The 23317-nt window shown below is 44.3% G+C and overlaps 1 protein-coding gene across 4 annotated transcripts in view; it reads right to left on the bottom strand.

Annotated features, from left to right (window-relative positions):
- The window catches only part of MAPK9 (mitogen-activated protein kinase 9), a 51868-nt gene that overhangs the window by 20316 nt on the left and 8235 nt on the right, over positions 1 to 23317 (bottom strand). For all 4 annotated transcript variants that reach the window (XM_062188575.1, XM_062188576.1, XM_062188577.1 and 1 more), the window contains exons 2-5: positions 20779 to 20949; positions 9371 to 9500; positions 5700 to 5758; positions 2590 to 2728 (exon numbers count right to left, since the gene is read on the bottom strand). In XM_062188575.1, the coding sequence (XP_062044559.1) occupies positions 2590 to 2728; positions 5700 to 5758; positions 9371 to 9500; positions 20779 to 20900 (450 nt within the window). In that variant the 5' untranslated portion in view covers positions 20901 to 20949. The remainder of the gene's footprint in view (positions 1 to 2589; positions 2729 to 5699; positions 5759 to 9370; positions 9501 to 20778; positions 20950 to 23317) is intronic.

Here is a 23317-nt window from a genome sequence, read left to right on the forward strand (position 1 = left end):
TTCCTGGCTCCTCTTCTGATTCTAGCTTCCTGCTAACGCACATCCTGGCAGGCAGCAGGTGATGGGTCAAGTACATGGGACCCCTCCACCCACATGGGAGACCCAAAATAAGTTCCAGGCTCCTGGATTCAGCCTGCCCCAGTCCTGGTCGTCATGGGTATTTGGGGAGTAAATCAGCGGAGAGATCTCTGTCTCACTCTTTCTGTCTCTCTGCCTTTCAAATAGATAAATAAAGTAAAAGAAAATAGTGTAGTAAGGAGCCCATGCAATCCTCCCCTACACTTTAAATCCCCTCTAGATGACCTACGATACCTAACACATTGTAAATGCTATGTAAATAGCTGTTACACTGTACTTTTAATTTTCTTAACATCTCCCACTGGAGGCTGGGTGGGTCTGTGGACCGGAACCTGCAGGTAAGGAAATCGACTCAATCTCACAGAAAAGTCCCACGTGTACTATAGCTCATACGGTGGTCTCCAGGAAATGAGGGACACTGTTTGCCCCTAATCTCTGGGCCCAAGAGGAATGAAGTAAGTTAGGCATATTGCTTCCCCTTCTAAAATTAATGAGGTCTAAGGATGGGGGAAATTATACTAATGCCTAATTTAACACCATGTGCATTAAGAGATATTAAGATTGCCTTAAATTATATAAAGGTTTGTGAAATTTTTAGCAACAGAAACAGAATGATATGCTAGGAAATCTTTTTAATTAAGAAGCTTAGTGTTATTTACTATTTGTAAAGAGAATTTGTCAACTAAGATACTGGTTATTTTTTACTTTTTAAAAATATATTCTATTTATTATGAGAGGTAGAGTCCCAGACAGAGAGAGGGAGAGACAGAGAGAGAGGTCTTCCATCTGCTAGCTCACTCCTCAAATGGCCACAGCAGCCAGAGCTGGGTCCATCCAAAGCCAGGAGTTTCTTCTGGGTCTCCCACATGGGTGCAGCAGCCCAAGCTCTTGGGCCATCTTCTACTGCTTTCCCAGGCCATAGCAGAGAGCTGGATAGGAAGAGGAGCAGCCGAGGCCCATATGGGATGTTGGTGCCATGGGCGGAGGTGTTAGCCCACTATGACACAGTGCCAGCCAGATACTGTTTTAAGTGACCACTTGGTGGCAGCAAAAGCTGTATTTGGTCACAAACCCAATGCTTATCAACTTGCCAGGCCCTGGCACAGAGGCCAGCCCGGGTGCTGGCCTTACGTCACAGACTTGAGCTCACATGGAGTGGTCAGGGCACTGCCACTGTGGGAGGCCTCTGTTCAGTGGCTGTGATGGACCCCACCTTTCCCAGCACCACCAGATCTAAAGGAATTAATGCTATTGAAACACCAAAAAAATCACCCATTCATTCCAGGCTTCATTGTCCTGGCCACACTATCTTCTTCCCCACACAGATTTTAGTTCCAGGAAAATAGGACTTCTTGTTGTTACAATGTAAAATCTAAAGACAGTCCTTCAACCAAATTAGTACAGTAATAATTCAGAGAATACTAAAAATAAATATTTCTGATAAAATGATGTGATACCCACGTCTGGTCTCACACAACATTTTAAGTGTTTAAAAAAATTTCTATCACGATGTTCTGCTTATAGTGGTTCAAGTCATAAAGCAAGGAAACACATAAAATCAGCTTAGAGAATGACATGTCTCCCCGCTTTTAAATGCAAGTCCTGGCAGCTCATTCACATCCCAGCCTTGACCAGTGCAGGGCCCCACCAGGGCCGTTCCAGATACTGTCTTGTGAGGCAGCTCCCCCAGAGAGGCAGGGGGCCTGTCACAGCAAAACTGCATGATGCAAAACACACATAGCTGGGGCATAATGTAAGTAAGAGGAGTCAGGAAACTGTCTTGTTTAAGTTTGTCCTCTGATCTCTCCCACCCCAAATCTAAATTCCTTGCCTGTTGAAAATGAGATTTTAGAGGTAAGGGTCTAGTCTAGCAGTTAAGGCACTGATTAAGACATCTACATCCCACACTGGAGCACCTGGGTTCAACTCCTGATGCTGTAGATGCTGGGAGGCAGTGGTGATGGCTGCAGGAACTGAGCTGCTGCAGCCATCATGGGAGAGCTGGATTCAGCCGCAGCTCCCAGCTCTGGCCTGACCTGCCCCAGCCCCGCCATGACAGGCATTTGGGAAGTGAACAGTGGATGGGAGCCCCCTTGCTGCATCTGTCTGTGTGTGTCTCTCAACTTTTTTTAAAATGAGATTTCAAATATGACAAAAAATAACAATAAGAGGTGAATTTGGATTTAAACGGCATTTGGGAGCTTTGTCCCATTCTTGTTTTAAGTTCAAAATGAAAAGTTAACAGGCAAGAAGTGTGACTACACAGTAAAATGCTAACCCAACAGCAGGAGCAGCGCTCACTCATCCCAGAGTTCCAGCAGCTCACATAGGCCTGCAAACCAGGTGCTCCACAAGCAGCTTCTAATCTGAACCACATTTTGAAACACAACAGCGTTCCCTAGGTTACTTGGATTTTCAACACCGATATTTTAAAAAACATTATGTTCTTTGTATCTAAAGGACTGACAACCAAAGGATGTCGACTTTAAAAACAAATGTCACTACACTTACTCTGTGAATTATCCCGGCTGAGTGCAGATGTTTGATGCCACAAAGCATCTGGTAAAGAAGGTAGGACATTCTCTCATGGTCCAGCTCCATGTGAATCACCTGACATAGGTTAGCATCCATTAATTCCATCACCAAATACCTGAGGACAAAAGAAACTGTCACCTGTGCACCTGGAAATTATTCAAAATTCCTGTATCATTATTAACCCAGAATGCTTATGAACCAGCAATAACTTACTATCCAAGATCTTCACTGGCTAAAGTAAACAAAGATAACTTGTTTCCTCTAGATTTTTATAACATATCTGGAAAAGAAGCAAATATAGAATGGAACTTTGTAAAATTTTCCCAAAGAATATATAAACAACTAACTTACCCAATGTCTTGTAAGTTAAGAACAATATCATACACTCAAATTCTCCTCCTTCCTAAATTGCTCTGCTGCTGGCTCAGTCTTGGTAGCACACAAACCACATTGTTCCAGGTTCCTCCTGGTAACAAATGCACTGTTCTGGCAGGGATGTTGGTAATGGGAGGGCTGTGCAGCTGTGGGGCCATGGAGCACATGGAAATCTCTGTAGCAACATTCAATTTTGCTATGAAACTATAAAACTGCTCTAAAAATAAACTCTAACCTTTTCTTTTAAATAATTATTTTATTTATTTGAAAGAGTTACAGAGAGAGGTAGAAACAGAGAGAAAGAGAGATCTTCCATTCCACTGGTTCACTCCCCAAATGACCACAACAGCGAGAGCTGAGCTGATCCAAAGCTAGGAGACAGGAGCTTCTTCTGGGTCTCCCATGTGGGCGCAGGGGCCCAAAGACTTGGGCCATCTTCTACTGATTTCCCAGGCCATAGCAGAGTGCTGGATCAGAAAAGGAGCAGTCAGGATTTGAACTGGTGCCCAAATGGGATGCTGGCACTGCATGCTGGGGCTTTAACCTGCTGTACCACAGTGCCAGCCCCTAAACTCTAATCTTTACAGAATTGATTATACAACAGCAAAAGTGAACTTCTGACCTCACTTCCCTACTCCTTTCTTGCTCCCTTTGAAAGCAAAACTCCCCAGAGGTGTCTAGACTCTACACCAGTGCTGTGGCATAGCAGGTAAAGCCAATGCCTGAGACAATGGCCTCCCACATGGGTGCTGGTTTGAGTCCTGGCTGCTCTACTTCTGATCCAGCTCTCTGCTATGGCCTGGGAAAGCAGCAGAAGATGGCCCAGGTGCTTGAGCCCGTGCACCCACATGGGAGACCTGGATGAAGCTCCTGGCTCCTGGCTTTGGCCTGCCCCAGCCCTGGCTGTTGTGGCCATTTGGGGAATGAATCAATGGATGGAAGATATCTCTCTCTCCCTCTTTGGTTGTAACTCTGCCTTTCAATTAAATAAAATAAATCTTAAGAAAAACAAAAACAAAACTGCAGCCCAAGGGCCAGTGTCATGGCGTAACGGGTTAGGCCACCACTTGCAGTACCAGCCTCCCATGCAGGCACTCGGCTGCTTCCACTTGGAAAAGTAGCAGGAAATGGTCTGAGTCCTTGGGCCCCTACATATCCAAATGGGAGACATGGATGAAGCTCTTGGCTCCTAGCTTCAGCCTGGCCCAGCCTTGTCCACCATGATCATTTGGGGAGTAGACCAGCATATGGAATATCCATCTCCCCCCCCACCACCCCATAACTCTGCCTTTCAGATAAATAACACACATCTTAAAAAAAATCAACAACAACAACAAAACCGCAGCCTAACTGCCAACTTTGGACCCTCGGACCCAGCCTGTCTTTTAGCCTACGTGCTCCTGGACTCCACACTTCCTTATGTACTATGTTTGCTGTCTGTCTGCTCCCGCTCCTGCTCCCCTGCCAAGCTGTAGGAAGGAGTCTGTCACCTACAATTCTTAAAATAAAAGGGGTGCTTGTCTGTGTGTCACTAATATGAGCAAGTCCAAGAGAGCACAGCACTTTATTGGCTGGATACACCAACAAACTGAGCATGAAGCTGGCATCACGCCTTAGTCAGCTACTATTCTGTCTCACTGTTGGTAAGGTAACTCTACTGAAGATTCTGGGGACATAATACTTAGTGATATAGCATCTCAAATAACACTTGTAAAGGCCTGATGTTGCAGTCCTGGCTATTGGAGCCTGGAGAAAGTGTTCAGTTCAGGGAAGCGCAGCAGCAGCACGCAGGGTCCCAGCCACTCTGGAGAATTCTCCAGTTGTACTTTCTCTGCGGTGGAGATGATAACCCTGTTATTCTGCTTCTTGTTACTTTACCTAACACATCTGAGAAAAGCTGCTTAGGAAGGAAGAAGATTGATTCTGGCTCCAGTTGGGGAGTTCACAGCCCAAGATCAGGGCCCCTGCTGGTTCAGGCACTGCTGAGCCAGGAAGCAGAGGGGCACGAGGAGGCTCTTCCTCACGTCCCGGGTGCCTCCTTACACGGCCACAGGGGCTCTCCCTACAACCTAACCCAATCTGCTCACCTTCTGAGATGCCGCCTTCAGACACCATAGTCTAGTAAGTTCCATCCTTAACCCACTCACAGATGATTCGGGGATCAAAGCTTTAACACACGGGCCTTTGGAGGATATGCAAACCACAAGACCCTCTAGGCACAATAATTGTTCACACCCATTTTTTTGAGTATTTCCCTTCCATGGAGAAAAGTGTCTATATTATTAAAATGTATTGTCATCTATAGTTACTTCTTTTTTCTAAATTTTTAGTTTTTGGGAGCTGGTACCGTGGCACAGTGGGTTAATCCTCTGCCTGTGGTGCTAGTGTCCCATGTGGGCGCTAGTTCTAGTCCTGATGACTCCATTTCTGGTCCAGCTCTCTGCTGTGGCCTGGGAGAGCAGTGGAATATGGCCCAAGTCCTTGGGCACCTGTGTACCCACATGGGAGACTGGGAGGAAGTGCCTGGCTCCTGGCTTCAGATCGGCACAGCTGTTGCAGCCATTTGAGGAGTGAACCAACGGAGGGAAGACCTTTCTCTCTGTCTCTCGCTCTCACACTCTGTAACTCTACCTCTCAAATAAAAATTTTAAAAAAAGAATAAATTTTTAGTTTTTGATGCATAGTGAGTTATTGAATTAAATTATACTTACACATCTTGAAATTCTTCTAGAGTTTTTTGTGGTGTAAATACATTTAACAAACTAATTATCTGAAAAGAGAAAATTAATTACATTATGTCATGACTGCTTGAGTATAAAAAATTAAACTTAGCATTAAAATGTATTAAAACTGGAAAAAAAACAAAGTAGAACTCAGTGTTTCTTATTCTCCTTATTATTATTGCTTTTGCGAAACATTTTATTTCTTACATGGTTTTTGAAAAACATTCAACATCAATTGAAAAATAATATGTACTTTTAATCAAATCACTAGCATATGTCCCAGTAAATTCTATTATTATAACAGAATTCAAACATATGACAATACTTCAAAAAGTTCATGGAACATGGAATTAAGAGATCCTAGGGGCTGACGCTATGGCGTAGTAGGCTAAGCCTCCATCTATGGCATGCGAGTTCCTATCCAGGCTGGCTGCTCCTCTTTGGATCCAGTTCTCCGCTTATGGCCTGGGAAAGCAGTAGGTGATGGCCCAAGTGATTGGATCCCTGCATTACGTGGGAAACCTGGAAGAAACTCTTGGCTCCTGATCGGCCCAGGTCTAGCCTTTGTGGCCATTTGGGGAGTGAACCAGTGAATGGAAGCCCCCTCTGTCTCTGTCTCTCTCTGTAACACTGCTTCTCAATTAAATAAAATCTTTAAGAGAGAGAGAGACAGACAGACAGACAGACTGATTCTATTTTGGTGCAAAAATTTTTGAAATCTATGCATTTTTTCATAATACTCATTTTATATAAATTTTATGAAGGTCCTTCATTTTCTATGGATTTCAACATTTTTTTTGGCAGCAAAATAAACACCTTTTAATTCCATTTCTCATGGACTTTCTGAAGTGCCCTTATATAATGTCTTTTGGTCTCTAGACTTAAAAAAGCAGAAGAAACTATGGATTGAAAAATATTAAGTAAAGCAGTCTTGTCAATTCTGAAGGCCTAAGTACTATGTATATACTTCTATAAACTTTTGAAACCTGACAGTTAAGCTCACATTTTTCTTCTGATAAAGATGGAACACTTCATAACATCATATATTTACTTAAAGAGGGCAGCTGGGCTGACCCCACAACAGGCTCCATGGCTGAGACAATGGGTTCCACTGTCTGAGCATCAAAGGCACCCCCTCAGCCATTTAAATGACGAAGGAAAACATCATTATTCACAGAGAAGGCTGGCATTACTGGCTGACCAAGGCTAAAACCACAAAACTACATTCACACTTCAAATACCACACAAGATAAATGCAAAACAAAGGCTAAAATCTAAAACATGAAACCACAGAATATTTGACTATGGATAAACATTAATATAATCCTGATAAATACAGGTCTCTTTTAAGCATGATAGGAAACCTAGGAGATTTTATAACATTAAAACAAAACCAAAAATAAACTTTACAAAAAAATCAGTGTGGCAAAAACAATATAAATAATGTGAAATGGAAACAAAAGTGAGATTGATAGCTTTAGTATCTAAAACCTCCTACAAATGCATAAGAATGAGACTAACAATCCAACAGAAAAATGGACAAAGTTCATGAAAACCAAATTCTCAACAAATGAAAATAAATGACTAATACATGTATGGAAATAAACTGAACCTCACAAATAAAAATATCATTTGTTATCTATCAGCTTGGCAAAAATAAAACAAAAAAATATATAATATGTAGTATGAGGGGATTTTTGTGAGATTCTCAGACACTCTTAATCAAAGTGTGAAATTGACAGTCGCCTAGATGTCAACATCTATTAAGACAAGCAGGGGGCCTGCCCTCTCACCCAGCAATCCTAGCCAAGAAATTCATGGGACAAGTGTGAATTTCAGTACTGTTCAGTAAAGTATTATAGGTTATAAGAGAGGAAAGCTGAAAACTACCTAACAACAAGAGATTTATTAAATAAATTATTGTACATACTACGCTGCCGTTTTAAAACGATTTCTCTCTCTGTTCCTTAAAGCATATGAGTGCCACAGATATTCTCCGGGCAACAAAAGCAGGAGGAAGGGTAATACAACTGATCTCACTTAGGTACAGTTGCACACAAGCCTAAGAACACTCACCAACACGTTAATGCGAGTGATCTGTGGGTGGTGGGTTCTGAGATTTTTTTTTTTTTTCTTTCTTGTTTATATTGCTTGAGTTAAAAAAAAAAAAACACATTTTCTTGTAACTTGGGTAAAAAAATTTAAGAACTAAGTTAAATAAAGCATGTGCTGGAGACAGTAAAACCAACTGAGACCACAGACTCAAAATAACGAACCTATCTTGGTTTTGTATTTAATGTTCCCTTCACCAGGAGGAGTCAGCGTAAGTGTAAAAACAAAGGGAAACATGAGTTTAATGTAATCTGGAGTATGTTTTCCCCTTCAGAAAGGGGATCCCATGAGCTGATCTCCAAAGTCCATTCCAGATTTGCCACTTGATGATTTCATCAAAGTGATGCTCAGAGAGCACAGGAGTGACCCACAGTGTGCCTGGCTACAACCTCATTTTCAAGAACATACTATTTCTTCTTAAAATTTAGTGTTTTGATTTCTGAGGACATGCCTATATAGCTATATAGAATGCAATACTAAGTAAGAATATGCACGTAAAATTGAAATGTCAGGACCAGCGCTGTGGTGTGGTAAGTGGGGCCGGCGCCTGCAGTGCTGGCATACCATGTGGGAGCTGGTTCGAGTCCTGGCTGCTCCACTTCTCTGCTATGGCCTGGGAAAGCAGTGGAGGATGGCCCAGGTGCTGGGGCCCCTACACCCGCATGGGGACCCCCAAGGAGGCTCCTGGCTCCAGATTGGTGCAGCTCCAGCTGTTGTGGCCAGTTGGGGAATGAGCCAGAGGATATAAGACCCCTCTCTCTCTGCCTTTCCTTCTCTCTGTGTGTAACTCTTTCAAAAAATAAATAAATCTTAAAAAAAAAAAAAAATCCTGAAATGTCAGGGCCAACGTTACGGCATAGTGGGGTAAGCTACTGCCTGTGATGCTGGCACCTGTTATGGGTGCTGGTTTGAGTCCCAGCTACTCCACTTCCAATCCAGCTCCCTGCTGAAGGCCTGGGGAAAGCAAAAGAAGATGGTCCAAGTGCTTGGGCTCCTGAACTCACATGAGAGACCCGGATGAAGCTCCTGGCTTTGGCCTGTCTCAGCTCTGGCTGTTGTAGCCATTTGGGGAGTGAACCAGCAGATGGAAGATATCTCTCTCTCTCTCTCTAACTCTTTCAAATAAAATAAATAAATCTTTAAAAACAAAACAAACAAACAAACAAAAACCCAAACCTGAAGTGTCTGTATGTAAGGAAAAAAGCTGCTATGAGAACAAGTTTCCTAAGAAATAGTTGTTTCTCAATTGGTTGGATGGAACCTGTTCCCATTTAACAGAGAAAGAAAGAGTGGACAGCAAGCGGTTCTGGGATTAACTGGCCCCTCTCCCTCAGCGGAGCGACCTAGATTCCCAAATGGATCATGATGCCTCCAATAACTTCCATTTTTCTAATGTAAATTCAGAATTTTATCAGTAAAATACAGACATTGCATTAGTCATTTTGTCATTCGTTTACCTTGTGTCTGAACTCCGTGTATCTCCCAACGGTCTGAAAACCATGTTATCACTGACAACATCAAAGCATGCAAACAGGCGTGGGACTTACGTTTTTATGATTGACACACTTTAACAGGACAAGTTCTCGATAAGCTCTCTTTGCGTGAGTTTGATTTTGAAAAGGACGGCTTAGTTTCTTGACTGCAACATTTATCCCAAGAACTGTATCAAAAGCAGCACTATAAATTAGGAAATAGAATAATCAATCTATTAGGATGGTTTTTGGAAGAAACAGAAATGCAGAATATACATTCAATGTATTATTTTTCTAAAGTGTAAGAAATAAGGAAAATCTTTCTACAGGTGGAGGGCATGGGGGTTGACTGGCTCAGGATGGGCTAACTCTTCACAGAGGCAAGGACCTTGGTGGTGCACTAGCATGGGGTTCAGGGATCCTTGGCACACCCAATTCTCACCTTATTAGTTGAGATTAGTATTTCAGAAGCAGGTAATTTCACACTAAGCATGTGAGACTGGTTAAGAAATGAAACCTTCAGTTTACACATGTCAGTAGGTTGAAAAAACAAGTCCTTGCCATCATAGATGAAAAGATAAACATATTTTGGAGTATTGCAGCAGAGGGAATGGTGGAATTTTGCTCATGACAAAAATATAATGCTAAATTATGACAGTATTTTCCCCAGGCAAAAGGATCTAGAAAGAAAACAGAAGCTGAAACCTCAGCTTGTGATAAGTACCCAAGGTATCAAAATCTCTGAAGTAAGCAGTTTCTATCCCTAAAATACCACTGAAAAACACCCCTCATCCTGCTGAAAGAAGAACAAAGTCCAACATCACTTCCCTGCTGGAATTCAGTGTTTGCGTTCCTCTAGAAAACAGACGTGAAAAACTGCGAAGCTCAATCACACGCTGCCAGGTTACAAGCTGGTACTGATGCCCCGTCAGTGTCAACGCCTCCGCCTGCTCGCCAGGGGTTCACAGCTGCTGCAGGCCACCTCCCAATCTAAGCACCATTTAAAACAGGGTCTCATCTGTTCTCTTAAGTTTATAATACTGCTGACACTAATGTTCTTTTAGTAAACTATATATTTTCTTTTGCCCAACAACACTGAACTGAATTCTTCAAGCTGTCTTTGAGTTGAGGGCAGCCTACTATAGCCTTTAGGATACCAGAACCTCCATGTCTTGGGCTGATTTAATTCAGTTCACATTATGTGTGCGCACATAGGAACATGTAGAGCCCATGCCCAAATTTAACTCTACCATTTAAATGAGTTACAAAGCACTGCAGGTAAACCTATTTGTGAAGCAAACCATTAGTTAATGCACACATACACATTTATCTGTCTGTATTTATGTTTCTCAGACAGGAGGAGTGAGTTTTAGAGCTCTATTGTACACCACAATGACTGCAGTTAATAACAATGTATTATATTCTGGAAAACTGCCAAGATTGTAAGTGTTCTCAGGACAAAAAAAAAAAAGTATCAAGTAATGCATAGGATAATTAGCTTAATTTAGCAGTTCCACAATGAATACATAATTCAAAATGGTATGTTATATGTGATAATTATAACTTTTATTTATCAACTTATAAAATAAGTGTGGGTCCACAATGAGCCAGACCAACAATCTGAGTGAAGAGAGGCTTCCCACGACCAGCGCCAATGCCAGGAGCACAGTCTTCACTTATTACGGGTTTGTGTTTCTTGAGGTTACTTCTTAACTCGAAAGAATTCACTCTACTAGTTTTATTCTTTTCAGTGTCTTTGTCAACTTTAGAAACTAGCTACTTTCTCCCCACTATGAAAAGTGAGGAGTCAGCCACTTACTTCAAATCTCTAGCACCTCTCAGTTTTCTGTTCTTACATTAGCAAGGGTTTTTTTCCCCTGGGTTACCTTTAGACTTTTGAGTAACAAGCCTAAACTTCTCATTCCAGCAGCCCTCAGAGGAAACTCCTGCCTCCCCAGCAGCAACCTGAGCCTGTTAGACTCCACCTCCTCCTCCTCCAGCTCTCAATCCTCTCCCTTTCCTTCCAAAACCCCAGGTCAAGTCTGAGAACACAGTCATTTTGTATAAACAATTTAGCCTTTTGTGTTTCTTCTTTAGGATGTGTCTACAAGTTGAAAACCATGAGAGAGGGAGAAAGAGCATCAGAGAAAACTCGCATGCATTTGTGACATCACTTGTTGCAGAACTGGGGTTGACTTCAACTTCTACATGACACTTGGCCTTTGTTGCCACTCCTAATAGAATGAGACTATTCCCAGCATCAAGGGCAAAAGGAGTCCATTTTCTTACACTCTGTCAATTGCTCAAACATCACATTCTTCTTCTTCTTCTTTTTTTTTTTTTTTATTTAAAAAAGTAGTTAAAAGTCAGAGTTACAAAGAGAAAGAGATCTTTTATCTGCTGGCTCACTCCCCAAATGGCCACAACTGCCAGGGCTGGGCCAGGCCAAAGCCAAGAGCTTCATTGGGGTCTCCCACGTGGGTAGCAGGGGCCCAAGTACCTGGGCCATCCTCTGCTGCTTTTCCCAGGCCACGAGCAGAGAGCTGGATCAGAAATTGGAAAGGGACCTAAACCCATATGGGATGCCAGCACTGCAGTTGGCAGCTTAACCCGCTACGCCACAGTGCTGGCCTTGCATGTCCTTCGAAAAATCAGTTTTACTTTAAAGCCCTGACTTTTTCTAGCTTTCCCCCACTTTTTTTTTTTGGACAGGCAGAGTGGACAGAGAGAGAGAGACAGAAAGAAAGGTCTTCCTTTTCCATTGGTTCACCCTCCAATGTCTGCTGCGGCTGGCACGCTGCGGCCGGTGCACCGCACTGATCCGAAGGCAGGAGCCAGGTGCTTCTCCTGGTCTCCCATGTGGGTGCAGGGCCCAAGGACCTGGGCCATCCTCCACTGCACTCCTGGGCCACAGCAGAGAGCTGGCCTGGAAGAGGGGCAACCGGGACAGAATCCACCGCCCCTGACCGGGACTAGAACCCAGGGTGCCGGCACCATAGGCAGAGGATTAGCCTACTGAGCCGCAGCGCTGGCCTCCCCCACATTTCTAAAAATTGTTTTTCTTATTAAGAGAAGAAAAACACTGTTTTTAGCCTGTCGGCAGACCAGCACTTCTCAGCTCCGCACTCATGTGCTGTGTTCTCTGGGATCCACTCCACTGTTTGCAGACCTTTCTCCTGGGGTTTGCAGAGCCTGCCACGAAGCTGTTACCCTGGGATTTCTTCTCACTGGCCTCCGCTGCTTCTTAAACCCATGTTCCTGTATTATCTTCCCTGCTGGGCTGCACTGTCCAGAGATCCCCTCAGAAAAAGCCTTTGGAAGGTTAACTGATCGGATTGTGCGCTCTCCCTGAATGACTGTCTTCTAGGTGGAAAATCCACTTTTTCTGGAACATGAAAGGCTCTGCCCCACTGACTCTGGGCTCAGTGCTACAAGGGAGAGATATCTGATGCTTGCCTGATGCTTCTGTTTCATTCCTGAGCTCAACGCCTCATCACAAACAGCCACGTTTTGTTATAATCCCCAACATCCCCTCCCACTCTCTAGTAACCACTGTCCCTCCTGCCTACTACAGATCACTTCTGGCTTTTATGATGGCCATTTCCCGCTTTTTCCAGCCAAAGATGCATCCTCCTGTTCCCATAGTTAATTTTTGCCTGGTTTTTGCAATGTCCTAGGTCTGGCTTCTTACACCAGCTGGTGGTGTGTGAGGCTGTAATTCATCACGTCTCATGGCTGTTACAGTCCTTTGCATGACTGTATCACACTACATTGGCAGGTATTTTGGCTGTTTTTAAGTGATTACCAAAAAATGTTGTCATAAACATTTCTTGCACTTAGCTCTTTACCCCTATGCATGCAAGTTCTTATGACCACACAGCTGACAGTGTGAACGCATACATCCTATTTTAGTAGGTGTCAAACTCTTTTCCCAAGTGGTTCCATCAGTTCCTAGGTCCACCAAGCAGTGTTTGCGAGAGCCATATCCGTCTGAGCTGTGTGTCCGTGGTTCCACATCCTCCCCAACACTTGGCATTATCAAGTCTAGCTTTTAACCACTGCGCTGCATGTCCAGTGGGATTTCATTGTGGTTTTAATTTATATTTCCCTAAATAATAGACAGTGAGTACCTTTTCCTATGTTGATTTTGTTATTTGCATCCTCTTTTGTGATGAACTACTAGTTGGTTGTCTTCCTGGTTAGAGTTCTTCGTATGTGATGTATGAATGACTGTGCAAGTCATTTAATTTTTGAGGATTTATTTATTTGAAAGGCAGAATGACAGAGAGACAGAGAGACAGAGAGCAACAGCATGCGAGAGTGAGATATATCATCCATCTGCTGGTTCACTTCCCAAATGGCTGAAACATCCAGGTCTAACTAAGGCCAACGGAGGCAGGAACTATACCCGAGTCCCCCACATAGGTGGCAGGGCCCAAGTACTTGGGCCATCATCTGCTGTCTTCCAGCTGGATCAAAGGTGGAGAGCCTGGCTGCTGCAGCCATTTGGAGTAAACCAGCAAATGGAAGACTTCTCTCTCTCTGCCTCTGCCTCTCTGTAGCTCTGCCTTTCAAATAAGTAAAAAAAAAAAAAAAAAAAAAAAAAAAAAAAAAAAAAAACTTTACAAAAAAAAGAAAAGAAAAAAGAAGTGGAGCAGCCAGGACTTGGACTGGTATTCCAATATGGGATGCAGGCATCGAAAGCAGCAGCTGAACCCGATGTGCCGTAACTCTGGCCCCTATATAAGTCATATGCTTGTCTTTTGTTTCTTTATGACATTTTTGAAAGATTTTCTTAATTTTAATACAGATTTGTCAATCTTTTATGATGAATTCTTTTATGAGTGCTTTTTATATTTTGTTTAAAGCCCTTCCTTGCCCCAAAGATCATGGAGAAAGTCTTCCATAGTATCATTAACAGGTTTTATTGTTTTCCCTACACATCGAGCCAGGCACCTGAGACTGTTTTGCCTGTAATTTCACCTTTTCCCATGTGACTTGAAAGCTTGTCTTCTCCCCACTGCTCTGTAAGGCTGCTCTGGTTCAGATAGGAGTTTAGGCATCCTCATCATCCCGTGTGTTAAAGGCTGGGTCTCCAGGGTGACACCACTGGAAGGCGTTAGACCCTGTAGGAGATAGAACCCAGTGGCAGCTCCTCGGCTCATCGCGGATGTGCCTAGGAGGGTAGTTCTTGAGTAACCTCTTGAGTTCTCAGGAGACGGCTGTTAAAAAAAAATAAATCAGGGCCGGCGCTGTGGCTTAACAGGCTAATCCTCTGCCTTGTGGCGCTGGCACACTGGGTTCTAGTCCTGGTCGGGGCGCCGGATTCTATCCCAGTTGCCCCTCTTCCACCAGCTCTCTGCTATGGCCTGGGAAGGCAGTGGAGGATGGCCCAAGTGCTTGGGCCCTGCACCCGCATGGGAGACCAGGAGAAGCACCAGGCTCCTGCCATCGGATCAGCACGATGCGCCGGCCGCAGCGGCCATTGGAGGGTGAACCAACAGCAAAAAGGAAGACCTTTCTCTCTGTCTCTCTCTCTCACTATCCACTCTGCCTGTCAAAGAAAAAAAAAATCAATAAAAAGGCCTGAGTTGGGTTCGCCCACCTCTCTGCTTCCCAGCTCGGCATGTGATCCTTCCTTCACACAAGCTCTGCCACTGCCATCCACTGCCCTCTCAGAGCCCGAACCAACAGGGCTGCCCCATCTTGGACTAACTCCACACCTGTGAACTAAATACATTTTTTTCTCTTTATATAGTTACTTGCTGGGGGCTGGCGCTGTGGCATAGCGGGTAAATCCACTGCCTGCAGTGCCGACATCCCATATGGGCGCCGGATCAAGTCTCGGCTGCTCCACTTCTGATCCAGCTCTCTGCTATGGCCTGGGAAAGCAGTGGAGGATGGCCCTAGTCCTTGGGCCCCTGCACCAACATGGGAGACCTGGAAGAAGCTCCTGGCTCCTGCCTTCAGATCAGCACAGTTCCAGCCATTGTGGCCATCTGGGGAGTGAACCAGCAGATGGAAGACCTCTCTCTCTCTGCCTCTCCTTCTCTCTCTGTGTAACTTTGACTTTCAAATAAATAAATAAATCTGTAAAAATAAGTAAATAAATCTTAAAAAACTTACTTGCCTCAGATATTCTGCTGTGGTTACAAAAAGCTGACTAACACAAAGGCCACCACTATCTGAAATCAGAAGCCCATCTGCATCTGTGTGCCTCTCCTTGCACCACACATTTTCATCACCAAGGTTCTGGTAATTCTTCATTTCTGATATGAGTCCTTCTTCTTCTTTGTTAAAGGGTATCTTTATCATTTTAGGACATTCATTTTTACATTATGAGCATAAATTTAATATCAGCTTGTTAAACTCATTTTTTAAATAAAAGTCTGTTGAGATTCAGATTATACTCAATCTGTTGACAAGCCTGAGAATTGGCACAAAATATTAAGTATGTCATACACATAGTATACCTCATCACTATTTGGGTTTTTTCCTTATTTTTTTAGCTTTCTGCGCAGAGGTCATTCTGTGTTAAGCGTCCTCCCCCTAACATATGTGAGCCCTGTGAAGGAAGAGCTTGCTCCGGCCGCTGGGAAGAGAGGAAAGATCGGGCTTGCCACTGCTGCCTCTAAGGTTGAGGAGGGAAACAAGTGACCTCTAGGAGCACAGAGAGGCCCCTGGCTGGCAGACATGAGGCTGCCAAGAAGGAGATTCTGCCAACAACGTGACTGGGCCTGGGCGCACAGGCTTTCCCAGGGCCTCCACATGAGAGGTATCCTGACTTCAGCCAAGGAGAAATGCTGAGCAGAAAACCCAAGCGAACCCACTCAGATGCCTGAGCTCACCAACTATGGGGTAACACATGCTGGTTGCTTTAAATGACCAAGTTTGTGGTAATCTCCCATGCAGCAGTAGAAAATGAACGTAGCTTCTCTTCAGTATCTGTATTTTTATATTCATTTGTCTCTCCATGCTTCATTCTGGGTATTTTTTGCTGACTTATTTCCCAGATCATTCTTTCTTCAGTTATATCTAACATACTGTTAAATCCATTAATTAGGTTTATTTAATTTTTTAAAGATTTATTTTATTTATTTTCAAAGAATTACAGAGAAGTAGAGAGAGAGAGAGAGAGAGGTTTTCCATCCACTGGTTCACTCCCCAAATGGCTACAATAGCCGGAGCTGAGCCAATCTAGAGTCAGGAGCCAGGAGCTTTTTCCATGTCTCCCATGTGGGTTCAGGGGCCCAAGGACATGGGCCATCTTCTACTGCTTTCCCAGGCCATAGCAGAGAGCTGGATCAGAAGTGGAGCAGCCGGGATTTGAACTGGCACCCATATGGAATGCTGGCACTACAGGTGGTGGTTTTACCCACTACGCCACAGCACCAGCCCCTGCATTGTTTTTTAAAACTAGTTTTCATCACCGAAATTCTTCACTCTGTCTTTTATCACTTTAAATATATTATCATAGTTAATACAACTTCTGGATCTAATTACACCAACATTTCCTATGGATCTGTTCTTTTGTTTATTGTTTCTTGTTCGTGTTGTCTTCTCTGCTTGCATGTCTGGTTACTTTTGACTGGTTCTGGACCTTGCACTTGCAATGCTGCCATCTAGAAATTTGTTGATATCTCGCATGATGCCGTCTCCCTCCAGGGAGAATTTACACTTATTTCTGCTGGGTACCTGAGGGCACTAGCAGTGTAGGTCCACTTCTGTGGAAGGTCAGCAGGAGCTGATGCCGGAAAGGACACACAACTCAGTTGACATTTATGGACACTTTAAAATGATATACATTTCAAAATTTGCTTCCCAATAAATTTTACTAACATCTCTTTAGTGAAAAAAAAAATCAAGGACAACTTAGAAACAATTTAAAACTGGGAGTAAGAATATTTTACTCTCATTCCAGCTCTTCCATTTAATCCTGAACATGCCTGGGCCTCACCTGCACTTCTGGTGTACCTGCAGACCTGTCCCTATGTCTTCCTAAAGCTTACATTCAAATATAAGAGTGACTAGCTTTATATATCATACACTATTGCTTTGTGACATTTTTTTCTCAAAAAGATGAGACCACACATGCCCCCTGTGTTGTTCCTACTGCTGCTGTAACAAATCGGCACCAATCACCGACTTACCAATGACACAATTATCTCACAGTTCTGGAAGTCACAGGGCTGCCATCAGGCTCCCCCTGGAGGCCCCAGAGCAGAATCTATTCCTGGGCCGCTCAGGCTTTAACAGGATCCCTACATCCTGTGCTCACCCCAAACTCTGCTTCTGTTACGGCATCTTCTCTTTTTTTAAGGTCTTCCTTTGCCGTTGGTTCACCCTCCAATGGCCGGCGCACCACGCTGATCCGAAGCCAGGAGCCAGGTGCTTCTCCTGGTCTCCCATGCGGGTGCAGGGCCCAAGCACTTGCACCATCCTCCACTGCACTCCCAGGCCACAGCAGAGAGCAGGCCTGGAAGAGGGGCAACTGGGACAGAATCCGGCGCCCCGACCAGGACTAGAACCCGGTGTGCCAGCACCACAGGCGGAGGATTAGCCTAGTGAGCCACAGCACCGGCCTACCGCATCTTCTCTGACTGTGGCCCTCCTCCTTCCTGTTTCCAAGAATACTCTTAGTTACACAGGACCCCCCAGGCCAGTCATCCATCTCCAGATCATCAACACAACCCAATCGATAAAGCTCTTTATGCCTCGTAAAGTAACATACCCATGAGCTTCAGCTTCAGGGATTAGGACATAGATATCTGGGCAGGTTGGGGGGGGGGGGGAGGGAGCAGCGTTATTCTACCTACCACAACCCCAAGGGCATCAAAGTACAGTTACAGAAGGGGCTGGTGCTGTGGCATAGCAGGTAAAGTCCTGGTCTACAGCACTGGCACCCCATATGAGCACAGGTTCAAGTCCTGGCTGCTCCACTTCCAATCCAGCTCTCTGTTATGGCCTAGGAAAGCAGTAGAAGATGGCCCAAGTGCTTGGGCCCCTGCACCCTTGTGGGAGACCCAGAAGAAGCTCCTGGCTTTGGATCAGCTCAGCTCTGGCCATTGCGGCCAATTGGGAAGTGAACCAGTGGATGGAAGACCTCTCTCTCTCTCTCTCTGCCTCTCCTCTCTCTGTGTAACTCTGACTATCAAGTAAATAAATAAATCTAAAAAAAAAAAGTATAGTAACAGGGGCTGGTGCTATGGCACAGCCAGTAAAGCCACTACCTGCAGTTCCAGCATCCCACACGAGTGCCAGTTCTAGTCTCGGTTGCTCCACTTCTGATCCCCTCTCTGCTATGGCCTGGGAAAGCAGTGGAAGATGACCCAAGTCCTTGGGCCTCTGCACCTACGTGGGAGACCTGGAAGAAGCTCCTGGCTTCAGATCAGCCCAGCTCTAGCTGTTGTGGCCATTTGTGGAGTGAACCAGTGGGTGGAAGACTTCTTTCTCTCTACCTTGCCTCTCTGTAACTCTGCCTTTCAAATAAATAAATAAATCTTAAAAAAAAAAAAATAAGGTAACAATGAAAGGAGGCCTCATACTACCAAGTTAATTAACTGTAAAATGGAAATATTTTAATAAGAAATATGACAGAAAAACCCAATTCCTGTTGCCAAAGTAGTAGCTAATTTATTACTGAGTTTATTTTAGGAAAATAAGTTTTTTTTTTTTTTTAAATGGCAATGTGTCATTATCATATTATTTTCCAATCCTACCGGTAAAGGATTGACACAACATAGAAAGGGGAAAAGAAAGCTAAAATCACTTAGAAACCTTTTACTTTCTCAATTAGAAATCTAAGAGAATACCATAAAACTGAGAATCAGTTATAGCTATAAAAATTAAAAGTGTTCATCATCATAATTGTGTTGAGATAAATACAAGTAGCTGAAAATTTTCAAATATTTATTTATTCATTATTACAAAGATTGTAAACAAAGACTGGGTCAGAGTCCTGGTCACATCAAAAGTAACGGACAAGCCCTTCCTTGGGGCAAGCAGCGAGGGCCGAGGCCAGGAGCTAAGCTTTGGTCCCAGGCTACAGCTAGCACCCAGGAGACGGGAGAGGCCCCTGGCTTCCCCATCTGCCCCGTGAGGGATAGGGTAGAGCTCACAGTGAATAGGGAACATCTGCCACCCTTCACAAACAAGACAACTGGAACAAATGCAGAATGTTACTGGCTGCCTCGCTAGAGCCACAAGCCAACTCCCCCGAGATCTTTGTATTTCCCGCCTTTCCCCTCTTCCCCCTTTTCTCTCTCCCTCTATGTCTCTCCCCAAACTGTTTCTGTAAAATTACCATCTAATTCCAGATCTTCTTGATTAGAAATGAAAAGAATGTCTTCTTTTTTACAACGTATTAACATCAACATTTCCTAGTCTGAACCAGCCCACAACGGTAAGCCTTCTCTTTGCATGGTGCATTTAGGTACCAACACAGCACGTTACCACTAATGAGTGGAGCCAGGCATTCCTTCCACAGAGCCCCATCTCCTTCTCTCCTTTTAGCTCCCAGGGCCTTCACCAGCTTCAGCTGAAGAAAACACCTAATTCCCTGATCATACACCTCTCCAAAAGAGACCAGCTGAAATCACTGATAAAGACTGTCTGAGCTCAACGCCCCCATGGAAACATAGACTCCCCTGTCAGCACATCCGAAAAAAGTCCCTTTGACCTTGAATCCCCAAAACCTACTAGCTGTAAATAGCAGACGTTAAGATTCAGCATCATTTATTTCAAAGGCAAAGATAATCTGTTTTATTTGACAAATAAAAAGTTTTGCCCTGGAATGAGGGGTAACAAGTCCGGGGCGTGCTGTAACTGTCATCTAGAAAACATGTGGAGACGTTACCTTTAGCTGGCCAGTGACGCTGCTGCCGCTGACTGTCTTACCATGCATGTGACTAGGGTTCAGGGTCAGACTAACGGTTCTGGCGTCCTGGGCTGGACACATGGCTGAAGTGAGACACCAGGAAGAGGCGGCCAGCCCAACCCCTCACAGCATCCCTTCCTGGTTAATCCATGGAGTGATAATGACACTGACTGGCCTCATCCTGCCAATGAATGGCAAAGGCACTGCAATGGTGGCGCCTAGAAATGAATAGGAGTGATTGGGAATAAAAGGGGGAGGGGAAAAGGTGGCCATGATGAAGAAAAGAATAAAACTCCAAATTCCTGTTCTACAACTCTCTGTCATACCTATTACTCTGAAATCATAACAGCAGGGGGATGAAAAGAAAATAAACAGAGAAATAAACAAAGCCAAGGAAAAACTGCTACTTATTTAAATTTATGCAGCATTCTAAGACTATGGGATGTATACTACAATCTGACTACATCTAACTAGAGCAAGAGGTTGATTCAAATCAGCTCATAAACCTGTATCAGAGCTTTTAAAAAAAATCATCAGTGTTCCTAAATTCTGAAGATACAGTAGTATGCAACAACTCAACCCACGCGATTAAACAGGCCACACTTACCAAACGATTCCTTGGGCTCCAGAGCCAATTGGTTTCAACTGCTGGTAACGTTTTAGGACAGTGAACGTTGAGTCTGCCACTTGCACACTGTAAAACTGACTGTCACATTTACTGTCACTCATGATGTAGTGTCATACAGTGTTCCCAAGTGCTGGTACCGCTGTCAGGTTCCTTAAAAGAGAAATGGAATGAATATGCATTCTTACCGAAATTATACACACACCCCTCACTGAACAGTTTCAAGTTTATCGACATAGAAGATGGTGTGACTGTAAGTGGATAAAAGTTTAGTTTGACCAAGGGCTGAACATAAACAAGACACAAAATAATGCAAAGGTATGTCACTGGTACAAGGCCATTGGGAACAGAAGAAATTTCCAAGCCCTGCAAGCTCCCATCAAGAGACTGGATCAGAAATGAAATTCTGCATTGTTGCCAGCAACGAGAGTTGCTATGCGTTAAGATCTTAACAGCCTGCTGCCTGTGGGCCCACTTTCTGCCTGGATACCTTGACCAAAGGTGGGGCACTGTTGCAAAATGATCACCTCTAGAGTTCCCAAAGGAAAGCAAATGGATCTGCCTTCTGCTGAGTCCACAGATTCAGGTCAAAGGGATAAACCAGAAAGCATGAATCATAGGCCACAATGACAGGCCTATGGTGGTATTAGTGTGTCACGCATATCCATGGCAGTGCACCTGTCTCGTGAGGCTGGGTCCAGAGCAGCACCATGCTTCAACACTGACATACATATCCAGAGAACTCTGCTACGACCTGCAGTCAATCATACTGACACGTGATGTTTATTCACATATGTATAGGCTGGCAACCACAGAAGTGCCACTTCTGTGGTTTAGGCAAAAGGCTGAGAGTCCCCCTCTATAGCAGCACGGATGATTTCATACGGCAAACCAGCAAACCGGAATAGGTAACTGTCCACAATTCCTTGGTCTCCCGGCTTTTGCCTGATGACATTTTTTATTTAAAAGTTAGTAAGTTAATTTTGGGTCTTTTTTTTTTATATTAAAAAACCTAAGAATAAAATCATGCAGGTAAACATTCTATTCTGCCTTAAAACACAGAATTTATATTTTACTCTACAGGTCCATCAAATGCCTTCCTTTTTCTACTTTCTACTATTCAATGTCTACATAATGAATCACAGTGACGATTTCTATTTCAACTCCGTGATGTCCAGGATTCCTCTTAAAGATGGAAACACACTGATTAATAACTAGCCTCAGTAACAATTTCAAGTCAAAGTAACAGCCCCTCCAAGTAACCATTGCAGTGTGTTTCTGCCCCTGTGCTCAAGTGAGCGGCTGAAGTGCAACTGCAAGTGTGACGAGCCACTCGGCTGACAGCCATCGGCACCTATGGCAGGATGTGCATCCAGGGACACTGCACTGCCTGAGATGCTGGACAGCATGACTGCTCTTGCAACAACCCAAGCTTATCAGCCCTGCCACTCCAGAGCAACTGACGCCTGCTGGGTCGCACTGCCCTGGGGGGGACTCAGGTGTCTGCCGGTCACACAGCCCTGGGGAGGACTCAGGTGCCTCCCAAGGCCAGCAGATCCCTGCCCCCTGGGCTCTGGGAGGACAGGAAAGCCTCTCTTGTTCATCAAGCATCTCACGTGGCAAGGACAGGACAGGCAGGGCCTCGTCCCTGGTAAAGCACAAGTATCCAACAATCTCCGCTGATCTGACACATGCCAGGGCATTGACTCTCACAAGGCTGCCCATGTAACTGACCTGAAAAAAGAAAAAGCCTTTTCTTTTTTCTATTATTTAAATAAAGCAAACAAATTTCAAGAGCATAATGACACTTCATACCCTACTCTCCCTCGTCTTTTCTTATTTTTAATTTTTACAATGACATACTTTTTTAAAAATTTATTTATTTGACAGAGTTAGAGAGAGAGAGAGAGAGAGAGAGAGAGAGAGAGAAAGGTCTTCCCTCCGTTGGTTCATTCCCCAAATGGCCGCTACGGCTGGAGCTATGCTGATCTGAAGCCAGAAGCCAGGTGCCTCCTCCTGGTCTCCCATGCGGGTGCAGGGGCCCAAGCACCTGGGCCATCCTCCACGGCCTTCCCGGGCCAAAACAGAGAGCTGGACTGGAAGAGGAGCAACTGGGACTAGAATCCGGTGCCCATATGGGATGCCGGCCAGGTGGAGGATTTAACCAAGTGAGCCACGGCACCGGCCCCCAAACTCTCCATTAAATAAAGAATTCAACAAGTTGGGGTTGGTGCTGTGGCACAGCAGGTTAAAGCCGGCATCCCATATGGGCACTAGTTCTAGTCGTGGCTACTCTACTTCTGATCCAGCTCTCTGCTATTGTGCCTGGGAAAGCAGAGGAGGATGGTTCAAGTCCTTGGGCCCCTGCACCCATGTGAGAGACTAGGCAGAAGCTCCAGGCTCCTGGCTTCAGATCAGCTCAGCTCTGGCTGTTGCTGGGGAGTGAACCAGCAAATGGAAGACCTCTCTCTCTCTCTGTGTGTCTCTACCTCTCTCTAGCTCTTTCAAATAAATAAAATAA

This window comes from Lepus europaeus, chromosome 4 (assembly GCF_033115175.1).
Source record: "Lepus europaeus isolate LE1 chromosome 4, mLepTim1.pri, whole genome shotgun sequence".
NCBI lineage: Eukaryota > Metazoa > Chordata > Mammalia > Lagomorpha > Leporidae > Lepus > Lepus europaeus.